Genomic DNA, 12,087 nt, shown 5'->3' with positions numbered 1-12,087 from the left:
CAGGCGTTAAATTCCCCAACCCGCAAAGGGACCTCGTAGTAAGGCGGTAAAGATTTACCGGTACCGCTAAAATACCGGTACCGGTAAATCCTTACCGCCATCCGTGTAATGAGGCCCTATGTTTTTATGCACAAAGTTTAATGAAAGGGAATCTGAACATTAGAATTCACTTTCAGAGATGTAGTAATCCACATAATTGTATTAATTAATACAAATCAAAACAGACAGGGCTTCTACACCCTTGCCAGGCGGCAATTTTCACCCATCTACCCTCTGCAACGAATTTTGTAATGCTTGTGGTGCAAGGGTTTAAACTGATCGTCTGCCTCTTTAACAGATGATTCTTGATCAAGTGGACCAAGCATCTGTTGAAGATAATTACAAAGTTGTAATAAAAATCCCAGATCAGATCCACCATGTGAACAATTTGTATATCCCAAGCAAGGATGGGACCTTGAATTTTCCTTTCGGACACTCTGCTTTTATGTTTTTATGTGGTCAGTGCCAATGAACATGAGAATTAAAAGTATGTTGAGGTACAAAAGAATCAAGGACATTTTGGACACTGTTATGACTGGCATAAAGATACACCCTAGAACATGCATTCCCAAATTCTTATTGCTCATCAGTAGGCATGCCACTATGGCAGTCTTTGGATAATCATTATTCCCCTTCAAAAACTGGACCTCTGTTGAAAGATTATTAGCAATGGAGGTAAAGTTCTGTAGTTGATCCATAATACAGCTGAGAATAGCACTGCCAGCATCTTGTTCCTTTTTGCTTCCTAATAAGGGGCACCACTGCTCTGATGCCACAAAATCGGCTTTGAAACATACATAAAGGTATGTGGCAGTGACACAATGGGGAGGAATTAAGTGGTGATAAAGCACCGATCTGAAAATACTAGTCTGCAGAAATCTATTATTCTGCGATTACTAGACAAATCTAGCAGACACCATGCTAGATACCACAGCACAACAATCAGGGAGTTCAATAACCAAAGAGTTAAGACACAGATTAGTAACCTATGCATATCTTACGAGGTATGTCTTGTTGCCATTTATGACGAGTTCGGCTCTATTTCTCATAACAATTCTGCAAAACTTGTATACAATTGCTGCCACTTGGTCTGGGAGTAAATCTGCCAGATTACAAGTTGCGAAATGGCTTACTGAGTCACCATTTTTGGGGTCCATATGGTTCCCTTAGGGATTCTGAACATTCACTGCAGGCCGTAATTCTGCTGATGGTAAACCCTCCAATTTATGGAGCAAAAGAGGGGGAAATATCTCCTTCTGAGTGCAGGAGCCAGGAAGTGTTTACTCACTTTTCTTTTAAACTCGTAGAAAGGCTGATTCAGTAATTCTGACAGCAAATCTTTTACCACAACTTTTGTATCACACTGCCACACTTTTAGTTAGGCAAAGTGACCACAGAAACACAAGACATTTATGAATAAAACAGAAGAAAATTTAGTCTTGTAGGGCTTAATTTGAAGGAGGTACAACGCAACCCAACTTGGATCACACTTCTGCTGTGGTGAGAACTTGTCGGTCAAACACACCACTGTAGCTCAAGACCAATTGTTCAACGCTGAGGCCTTGTCACAAATTTTCAAATGCATTGCCCCACAACCATGAGAGGGAAGAGGCATTACTACTTTTGAACAATGAGCCACAAGTGTTAACACATTAACAGGCCGATTCATGGAATCAACGTGCGCCGATAAAACGTGCGATTCGCAGTGATATAGCGAAAATCGCAGTGCAAGTGCGATTATCGCAGTGCAAGTGCGATTATCGCACAGAAAACATCGCACATCTATTCATGGAAGTCTGTGCACGCGCAAAATGTGGGATGTGCGCTGAAAAAGTGCGCGGCACACGCTGGCGCACACTGGCACACAGGTCACTGAACGCCGTGCGATAAGGCCACAGCGAATTCGCACATAGCGCGGCGCACATAACAAAAGTAGGCGTAACACGGGGCGTCACACGCAGAATGGGGAACAACTTGTGAAAATGTGGGCGTCACGGGGGAAGTACAGGAGGCAAGTGTGCAGAACGCCCACACGCTTGCCTACAACACATATTCATGGAATCGAATAGGGAAAAACAGCGCACGGCCAAAGACGCGCACAGGCCCATACATGTCCGCCACACGAAAGCAGGCGGTAGCGTCCCTGCACAGGAAAAAAATGTGCGCCAGAGAAGGCCCACACGTGATCAGGCCTGGGGGAGCGTGTGCATGTATTTCAGAGGTGCGTGAGAAGTTCCACACGCAATTTGCCTGGGCACGTGTATTTCAGGGGTGCGCGAGAAGTTTCACACGCGATTGGCCTGGGCGCGTGTATTCCAGGGGTGCGCGAGAAGTTCCACACGCGATCGGGCCTGGGGGAGCGTGTGCGTGTATTTCTGAGGTGCGCGAGAAGTTCCACACGCGTTTTGCCTGGGCGCGTGTATTTCAGGGGTGCGCGAGAAGTTTCACACGCGATTGGCCTGGGCGCGTGTATTTTAGAGGTGCGCGAGAAGTTCCACACGCGATTGGCCTGGGCGCATATATTCCAGGGGTGCGCGAGAAGTTCGACACGCGATTGGTGCGTGTTTTTCAGGGGTGTGCGAGAAGTTCCACACGCGATTTGCCTGGGCGCGTGTATCCCAGGGGTGCGCAAGAAGTTCCACACGCGATTGGCCTGGGCGCGTGTATTTCAGGGATGCGTGAGAAGTTCCACACGTGATTTGTCTGGGCGCGTGTATCCCAGGGGTGCGCGAGAAGTTCCATACGCGATTGGCCTGGGCGCGTGTATTTCAGAGGTGCGCAAGAAGTTCCACACGCGATTTGCCCGGGCGCGTGTATCCCAGGGGTACGCGAGAAGTTCCACACGCGATTGGCCTGGGCGTGTGTATTTCAGAGGTGCGCGAGAAGTTCCACACGCGATTTGACTGGGCGCGTGTATTTCAGGGGTGCACGAGAAGTTACACACGTGATTGGCCTGGGCATGTGTATTTCAGGGGTGCGCAAGAAGTTCCACACGCGATTTGCCTGGGCGCGTGTATCCCACGGGTGCGTGAGAAGTTCCACACGCGATTGGCCTGGGCGCGTGTATTTCAGAGGTGCGCGAGAAGTTCCACACGCGATTTGCCTGGGCGCATGTATTTCAGGGGTGCGCGAGAAGTTCCACACGTGATTTGCCTGGGCACGTGTATTTCAGAGGTGCGCGAGAAGTTCCACACGCGATTTGCCTGGGCGCGTGTATTTCAGGGGTGCGCGAGAAGTTTCACAAGCAATTGGGCCTGGGGGAGCGTGTGCGTGTATTCCAGAGGTGCGCGAGAAGTTCCACACGCGATTGGCCTGTGTACGCGATTCCATTGGACCAAAGGCCCTCACAGCGCAGGCGCGTCTGTGACGTGACACGCGCGGGCGTGTCCCTGTACCCGGGGGAATGTTACAAGACCAAAAACTGCACGTCCAAGTGTCAGCACGCGTAATTGGAGGATAGTGCCTCAGTGCGTATACGCGGAAGTGACGTTGGACGTGTGGTGCGGTTTAGAAGGAGCGTGTAGTACGTCATTTCCTTGTACGTGCTTCCCGTGGAGAGCGAGTGGGTGAAATCTGTACTTCTTGTCGGTTCACCCGTGATTTACTTCACAGCGTTTCTAGTTCGTACTCCCTGTTACCTCTGTCAGTATTTTTCTGATTTTCTCTTCGACCTGTTTCCTCAAACAGCGTTGACTTCTCCTTTTGTCCTGTCTCCTCAGACAGTGTACAATTCTTCTTTTGGCGGGGGTGTTGCCAACGCGCGTGTATTTTTCACGCTCTTTTCCCAGGCAGACGGTGAGTCGCGCACGTATTTACCAACTCTGCTAGCCCCGTGTGTAGCGTACCCCTTCAGAGGTCATTCTAGGCTGCGTGTGACACACATACGTTCATTTTTGTGTTTCTGGGTGCCACAGCGTAGTGCAGGTTCCTTTTCCCACGCACGTGGTCTACGAGGGGTCGCATGCACGTCATTTTTTGTTTTAGGGGTGCCTGTGCGTTGCGTGACCCGTCATCTTTCCCCAGGGGTTCCATACAGCCTTGCTAGAGCACTTGGGTACAAATTCCATCTAGTACCCTACCCCTTTGACCCCCAATTGCCCAGGACAATTGTCCACTGCAACTCCCATACGCACAACTCCATCAGTGCCATGGCTGGGAGGCGAGCAAGTGGTAAGGGTGGCAAAGGTGGCCGAGCCTCAAGAGGTGGGCATTGTGGGCGCGGTAGGGGACGTGGCCAGGATTTGCAGACTCTCCCTAGCCCCCCACGTGTGGAGGACCAGTCAGGGACACACACCCCCCCCCCATGGTTGAGGGAAACGTGGCTGACACCATCCCTGCTCAGCCCTTGTTGGACCGGGCCGTTGTGGCACCTGACCTAGCACAGTGTGACTCCCAGGCTGACTTCCAGGTCGCCAAGTCTAGGCCACGGGTGGCGGCACAAGCCAGTGTCACCAGGCCACGTGGTACAGGGGCAGCCATGTCATCTGCTGCCCCGAGTAGGCGGGTTGGGGAGGCTGCAGGGGCAGCTGCAGCTCCGTCCACCCCAGCTCTGACTCCACCAGCAAGGACAGTGTTGGTCCCGGTACATCAGACTGAGGTTCCCCCTGCCATCATCACACTTCAGCTAATGCCTGCAGAAAGTCATGTGGTCAGTGTGCCATCGCACACTACTACTACACAGTCCACCGGTGCTCCTGCCTCTAGTGTCCAAAGCGGCGTAGGGCACTCCGGATCCCCACCACCCACAAAAAGAAAGAGGAAGAGTGCTCGTCCAGTACAGGCTGATGACCCCGACACGGCCACATGGTCCGGCACGCCAAGGAAGCCTAGCTTCAATGATGCCGAACTAGATGCACTTGTGCAGTATGTCTCCGAACATGACGCCGAAATGTTGCTCACTTCAGGGTGTAGGATTACACCTGCTCGACGTCAGGCACACTGGCAGTCCATCGCGGACAGCATAAGTGCCCTTGGGTTTATGAGGCGCACAGCTGTTGAGTGCTACAAGCGCTGGAACGACCTTAAGCGTAGGGCTAAGAAAAAGCTGGCCTCAAGTCATACCGCAACTCTGGTGACTGGAGGTGGGTCTCCACAAGAGGACATAGAACTCACTCTACATGAGCATGTTGCTGGGACCTAAGTCACAGAGGAGCAGATCCAAGGTGTGGTAGGACTGCCAGATTACGAGGCATTGTCCGGTGAGTGCACATGCATGTGTGTGTGATCCATGTGTATGTTGTTTGTGGGAGGGGTTCTGGTTGAGTGCCAGGTCAGGGTGTGTGTACCTGAGTGTTTTGGCCCACCCATGTGCTTCATCCAATGCATTCGGCGCCCCGGGATTTGGGTATTACAGTATCCCTTCTGGCCACAGTAGGCATTTTGCACTACATCGCGCCAGTTGCCCTTGAAGTGATATCGTGCTACAACATTGTTCCGTATTTAGCTGTGTTCATTCAGGCTGATTGTAGGAATTCACCTGGTTCTACTGCGCATCACTCTGCCCTATTGTCACATATATGACATGCCTATGGTACATGCCATCTGTGTGATGGCATGTGTCATGTATGTGTATTGGACATGCCACTCACAGGCCAATGTGTGATGGCACTGCTAGCCAGCATGCAGCTGATGTGTTGCTCTCCCATCTTGGTGTCATCAGTGTCTGACATTTTCCTCCCCTTCCAATTCATGGACAGTGCATGCATGGGAGGGTTATAGTCATGTGGGACATGTGTAAATCAAGTACTGGTACTGTAGCTTGTCTGACCTAATAGCGTGCCATGGTGCTAATGCCTGTTCCCATTTTTTGTCTTTCATGTTTTTGCAGAGGATGACGCACCTGATGCTGTTGAGGGAGAGGAGATGGTGCAGGCCCAGGAGGGATCTGAAGCACGACCAGGCACCAGTGGGGGACGTGGTTTGGTGGTGGGGGAGAACCCTCTCTTGCTGCAGGCCATACTGTCCAGGGGTGTCCCTGGCTGCACCTCCCCAGAACTCTTTTCAGGTGTTGATTCGGATGAGGCCTATGTGGATTCGCAGGTATGTGTTCATGGAAGGGATACTGTTCTGTCCGACCCACCTGCACCAGGGGTAGAGCCCACTATGGGGATGTCAGTGTTGGTAGGTGCGCCTGTGGTGGTTACGGATGCAGGGCCACACTCCGCAACATCTGATCCTGTTCCTGGGCCAGCAGTTCAGAGGGGAAATGCAGTCCTGCAACCTCAGGCAGTGCCAACACAGCAAGGCGCAGTTCGCCTTGCCCAAGACAGGTGTGGTGCCCGCCAACGCGGTAGCCGTCCGCCACCAGGCAATACCGCATGGGAGCAATCCATTTACGGTATGGCCAACCAACAGGCAGCATCATCAGAAATGATTGCTCAAGCCATGGAGAGGATGGCCACTTCCATTGTCCCCCCAGAAAGGCAGATGGAGCTACTACAGCAGGCAACAGACTCCATTTGCCAATCAGACAGGGAGGACATGTTGGCATCCAACAGGGACAGACAGGTGGCCCTGGACAATCTGAGGGAATCAATTTCTATAGATGCCCAGAGACAGAGGGAAGCCCTGAGGGGAGAAGTCCGGCACCTCAGGCAGACTCTTGTGGACCTTGAGGCTTCCACTGTCACCAGGACGGAACAGCTGCTGGAGTGTGTCACCCGTACGCTCTCAGCAGAGATGCAGGCAACTCGGGCGGAGGTCCGGGCAACACGTCGGGTGTTGCATGGGGATCTCCGCACCATATCCCTCCAGAACGAGGCCTTCCAGACCCGCATGCTTGCTGCCATGGAGGACCAAACTAGGGTTTTGCGTGGGCTGCCTCCCATAGCACCACCACCTCCTGTGGCAGCAGCAGCAGAGGTTGAGGAGAGCGAATCCAGCAGTGAATCTCCCACTATTTAGTAGCCGTGCAGGCCATGAGCCCATGGAGGTGGTTTTTTTTTGCAACATTCACGCAGGTGGCTGTTGGTGGGCACTCTGTCCTCGGACCTCCTGGGTGGCCTCCCCCACCCCCCTGGCCCACACATGGCCATTTTTGATTTTTGATTTTTGATCTTTTTTGCAGTGTGTTGCCTTGTGTGGCTCCCATGGGCATCCACTGTATTCCGGCTGGGCACATGCAGGCTTGTCCTGAGTTTGGGTTAGATGCTTGGGTCTGTGAGACACACACCCCTTCTCCTTCCCGTTTCCATGGGCTTGCAAAGGGTGTGCCCAAGTGACAGTGAATTACACAGTGACGTTGGACTCCCATGAGCTGTGTGGGCAGTCTGTAGTCAATACTGTGTATACATTCCTAGTGCATATTGCTGTTGTATTGTGCAGTGCATGGTGTATTGATGTGTGCTTGTGCATCCATGTCTCCCTCCTAAATTGCAGGTTCATTCCTCATGTCTTCACAAGCCCGTCCACTTTGGAGATGGAGCTCATGTTGTGAGCAGTGGACTTCCAGATGTGCATGGCTACAACACTGTACAGTTGGAGGCGGTGGATGTGCTGGCATTCTCATGTTGTAAGACTACGTATCCTTTGCCTTAGTACTGTCATGTTTATGCTATGTCGATTGTATTGTGGTAAGTATTTGGTCATGTGTGTTGTTGTTTCTACATTTATGTGGGCATATTGTGTGTGGCCAGTTTCCATCAGGGACACTGTACTTTGTGACATGTGTCATGTTTGGGGGATGACTTTGTTTGCTCTCACATGGCATGTCATGCCATGGTGTGTTGGGTGGCGGTGCTGGGGAGGGGTTGGGTGACATGGCACTGTTGTCATGTTGTGTCTTGCAAGGGGGTAATGATTTTAGCAGCATAGAAGTGTGTCTTTTGAACACAGAATTGGTGGTGTTTGTGTAGGTAGGGAAGCACACAATGGAACACTTCCAGATGTACAATCTCAGGCTGGTATGGTTGTGACAGTTGACTGTCCATTGACACATCATAATTGTCAGTTACAATCATCATTGATTGTCAGCTGGTATGTGCCAGGGCTGTGTGCACTCCACAGGGGTGTGATTTTATGTGAAGTAATTAGCCACGAGCTGCGTACGGGCTACCTCACCCCGTGCCCTTTCCCCTCCCATGCGCAGTGGGCATGCATGTGGTTGGGGATGTGGGGGCACCACCATGTCCACCGCCAGGCCCCGGCGTGTTGCAACGTTGTGCAGGACACATGCTGCCACTATGATCCTGCACACTACTGGGGGAGCGTATAACAGCTGCCCGCCAGAACGGTCAAGGGAGTGGAAGCGTGACTTGAGCACTCCGAATGTGCGCTCCACGATGCCCCGGGTTGCAATGTGGGCTGTGTTGTATCTTACCTGGGGTGGCGTGGTGAGGTTCCGAATTGGCGTCATCATGTGGGTGCTGAGAGGGTAGACACTGTCCCCTGGGGAGGTGGTGATTGGTATCATCAGTGGGGTTGTGACATTACTCAGTATCTGACATGCATGCATGCGCAGTGGCATTTATACTCACCGAGCAGCCATGTATCGCCATGCCGCCCAGCTTCTATGTCCCGGTTTAGGGAAGACATTCTGTAGATGAAACTGTCGTGGGTGGAGCCTGGATAGTTGGCGTATACTGAGGTGATGATTCCCTTGGCATCACATACTACCTGGGCGTTGATGGAATGCCAGTGCTTGCGGTTTCTATAGATGTGCTCAGTTGCCCTGGGGGGACGTAGAGCCACATGGGTGCAATCAATGGCACCTAGCACTTTTGGGAATTGTGCCACCCTGTAGAAATCCTGGGCAACAGCCTGCCTTTCTGCAGGTGTTCTGGGCAGGTATATGTGCCTGCGGACTGATGGGCGTGCAGTGATGATGGCCAAGACCTGGTGTAGGCAGCGTGACTGCGTGGCCTGTGACACCCCCCCCCCACTGTGGCACTTGTCCGCTGAAATGATCCAGTGGCCAGGAAGTGCAGTACATTGAGGACCTTCTCCAGGGGGCTGAGTGCTTGGGAGCACAGGTTGGTTGATGTGAGGTCATCCTCTCACTCACTGACCAGGTTGAGTATTATGTGAGGTGGAAACCTGTACCTCCCATACACATGGTCATCAGGCATCCCAAAAAGGCTGGTTCTGGGTGTAAAAATTCTGGCCCGGACTATCCTCCTCCTCCTCCTGCGGTATCCCACGGCCACTGCTGCTAGGAACGGTATGTTCATCCTGGCGTCTGAGCTTGTTTGTTGTTTGCGTGCACTTTTATGCTGTGCGGGTGGACGTACGCCTACTTCCTGCTGGCGTACGTGTTTCCGGATTGGCCACATTCGTTTCCATGAATACGTGTTCTAGGCGAGCGTGTAAAACTTCCCGCGCAGACCTGGAATACCCGCACCCAGCCCAATCGCGTGTGGAACTTCTCACGCACCCCTGAAATACACGCACACGCTCCCCCAGGCCCGATCGCGTGTAGAACCACCCGCGAGCCCCTGAAATACACGTACCCCGCTCCCCCAGGCCCAATTGCGTGTGGGACTTCTCGCACACCTCAGAAATACACGCACACGCTCCCCCAGGCCCGATCGCGTGGGGAACTTCTCGCGCACCTCTGGACTACACGCACCCAGGCCAATCGCGTGTGGAAATTCTCACGCACCCCTGAAATACACGCACACGCTCCCCCAGGCCCGATCGCGTGTGGAACTTCTCGCGCACCTCTGAACTACACACGCCCAGGCCAATCGCGTGTGGAACTTCTCGCGCACCCCTGAAATACACGCACACGCTCCCCCAGGCTCGATCGCGTGTGGAACTTCTCGCGCACCCCTGAAATACACGTACCCCGCTCCCCCAGGCCCGATCGCGTGTAGAACCACCCGCGAGCCCCGGAAATACACGTACCCCGCTCCCCCAGGCCCGATCGCGTGTGGGACTTCTCGCGCACCTCTGAAATACACGCACACGCTCCCCCAGGCCCGATCGCGTGTGGAACTTCTCACGCACCCCTGAAATACACGCACACGCTCCCCCAGACCAGATCGTGTGTGAAACTTCTAGCGCACGCGTGTTCCCGAAACCCGTAATACGCGTTCCCCGCTTTCCGTTTGCTGTTTGCCAGTCCGGTAAACTGGTACAGGGTTGGCACAGCCCTTTGCAATGGTTTTGCGATCTTGATGGCTTTTCCTTGCGCAAGGGCGTTCTTGGGGGCTGCGCCACTCTGCGCCACGTCTGCTTTTGGAGGCGAGAATCCATGAATACGCTGTGCGCGGAAATTGATTTTAGCGCACGCGGCTGGCGCAGACATTCGCACAGGCACACTGTGCGCCATCCGCGTGCGACACTTTTGAGAGGAATTACATGAATCGGCCTGCAAGCCTTGTTTGAGGAGTTTCTAAAGTGCTTTGTTTTCATTGTGAAGAGACTCCAAGGTTCTTCTCCTGAAATAATTCTCCATTTTGGGGAAGATGTATTTGCCACGGTCACTAAAATTGTTCAACTTTTCATTTACTTTAAGCACTTTGATACTGCTTCAATTGTGATTTGGAGAATCTCTGTCCAAAAGAGGAACATTGCGGGAATCAGTAAAGGGCAACCTGCAAAGTTGCTCTTTCCCTATCCCCTTTGACATTGACTCCAAACTTTCCGCTGTGTAGTCCCTGTGCACCCACAAACTCCCCACTCTCACCCCACGTTCTCACGCTCCTTCTCTTTACCTCACCAGCCCCCAATCCATCTGCACTTGTGGCCTCAAGGCTGAAATGCAATGCACTGTTCATTTACCTACAGGATTCAGCATGTTGCAAAATAATTGTAACATAACATAACTTCCCAGTTTTCTCTTTGCCACTGTGAAGCGGCTGGACACTGGAAGCAAGCAGGACTTTGATCAGTGAGGTGTCCTCCTGAAATATAAGTTAATGAAATGACCACATTCACAACACCCACTACTCGGATGCTCTATGTATTGCTTTTTATGCAGGGATTTATTTCCACGCTGCATTCTAGTATCTCAAAGTATTCAACAAACGTGTTATTTAATTACATTTACATGGAAATTGTTCACCGTATCAACATACCTTCGCAGACAGGTGGGTCTGTCCATTGACCATCAAGGCATGTTACATGAGATTGATTTTCAAAAGTATATCCTTGTTGGCACTTGTAGGTGACCCTCTCACCAGAGGTGTATCTCTCTTTTTGTGGTCCTACAATAGCAGCATGTTGAACTGGTGGTGCAGCACCACATGCAATAGCTGGAGAAAAAAAACACACCAGAGTTTATTTTGCAAACTATGTTAATAATGTTAATGGTAATATGTCTATTTCCACTATAATTCATAAAATTGTTCAAACATGAATTTGGCCCTTAGTATCCAACTTTACTGGAGACCTGCTATTGACTTATAACTGTTAGAGTGCACTGTTAGAGTGCCCGGGTGAAGCTGAGTAGATTTCAGCAATAAGAAACTCTTGTCTTTGTATTTTAAACCTACTTTTGTATTGTTCTAAGAGCAGTTAAGCTTTTTTATGTCTTTTGACTATCCATAGTGAACTGAAGGCTTCCAGCCCTTAATGATGAGGTAGCAATACACTTGAGATGAATGGGGATGCAGAAGTTACTGAAACATCAATAATCGAAACGACTCAGGTAATTGGCAAAAGGATAACTGTTTTAATGTCAACTATCTAAAACAGGGAGTACAATGGACATCAACGGACGTCTCAGCGCAAGATATCTCAATGCATCTTAAAACAAAGGATTCTTTTATAGCAAAAAATCATCATTGATGACGTCAACCTATGTATTACTAACATCATCCTACGTGGCAAACTACAAAAACCTATTGAAGAAAGTGATAGGACTGGAGGGAACATCTAAGTATACAATCAATACTTGTCTAAAAGAGTGAAGAAAAGTGATAGGTTTCTTAACATCAGGTGGAGCAACTAAGTCCTCCCCTTAAACAAGTCACTATGAACGTCACTAAATACACAACGTCCCATTGGTTACACAAACTATAGGACCCTTAATCACGTGGCCCACTACCATTGGTTGGCACTCTAACCTCCGTCAGTACATTTCCTCCTACTTTAACAACATGAAGG

General features: G+C 51.0%; 1 protein-coding gene across 2 annotated transcripts in view; it reads right to left on the bottom strand.

Annotated features, from left to right (window-relative positions):
* Positions 1-12,087, bottom strand: part of LOC138537956 (complement factor H-like) — a 498,187-nt gene that overhangs the window by 304,941 nt on the left and 181,159 nt on the right. For both annotated transcript variants that reach the window (XM_069641492.1, XM_069641493.1), the window contains exon 10: positions 11,058-11,234. In XM_069641492.1, the coding sequence (XP_069497593.1) occupies positions 11,058-11,234 (177 nt within the window). The remainder of the gene's footprint in view (positions 1-11,057; positions 11,235-12,087) is intronic.

The sequence above is a fragment of the Ambystoma mexicanum genome, chromosome 1q (assembly GCF_040938575.1).
Source record: "Ambystoma mexicanum isolate Mex_15411 chromosome 1q, UKY_AmexF1_1, whole genome shotgun sequence".
In the NCBI taxonomy this organism is placed as follows: Eukaryota; Metazoa; Chordata; class Amphibia; order Caudata; family Ambystomatidae; genus Ambystoma; species Ambystoma mexicanum.
This window is presented reverse-complemented; position numbering and strand designations above follow the sequence as displayed.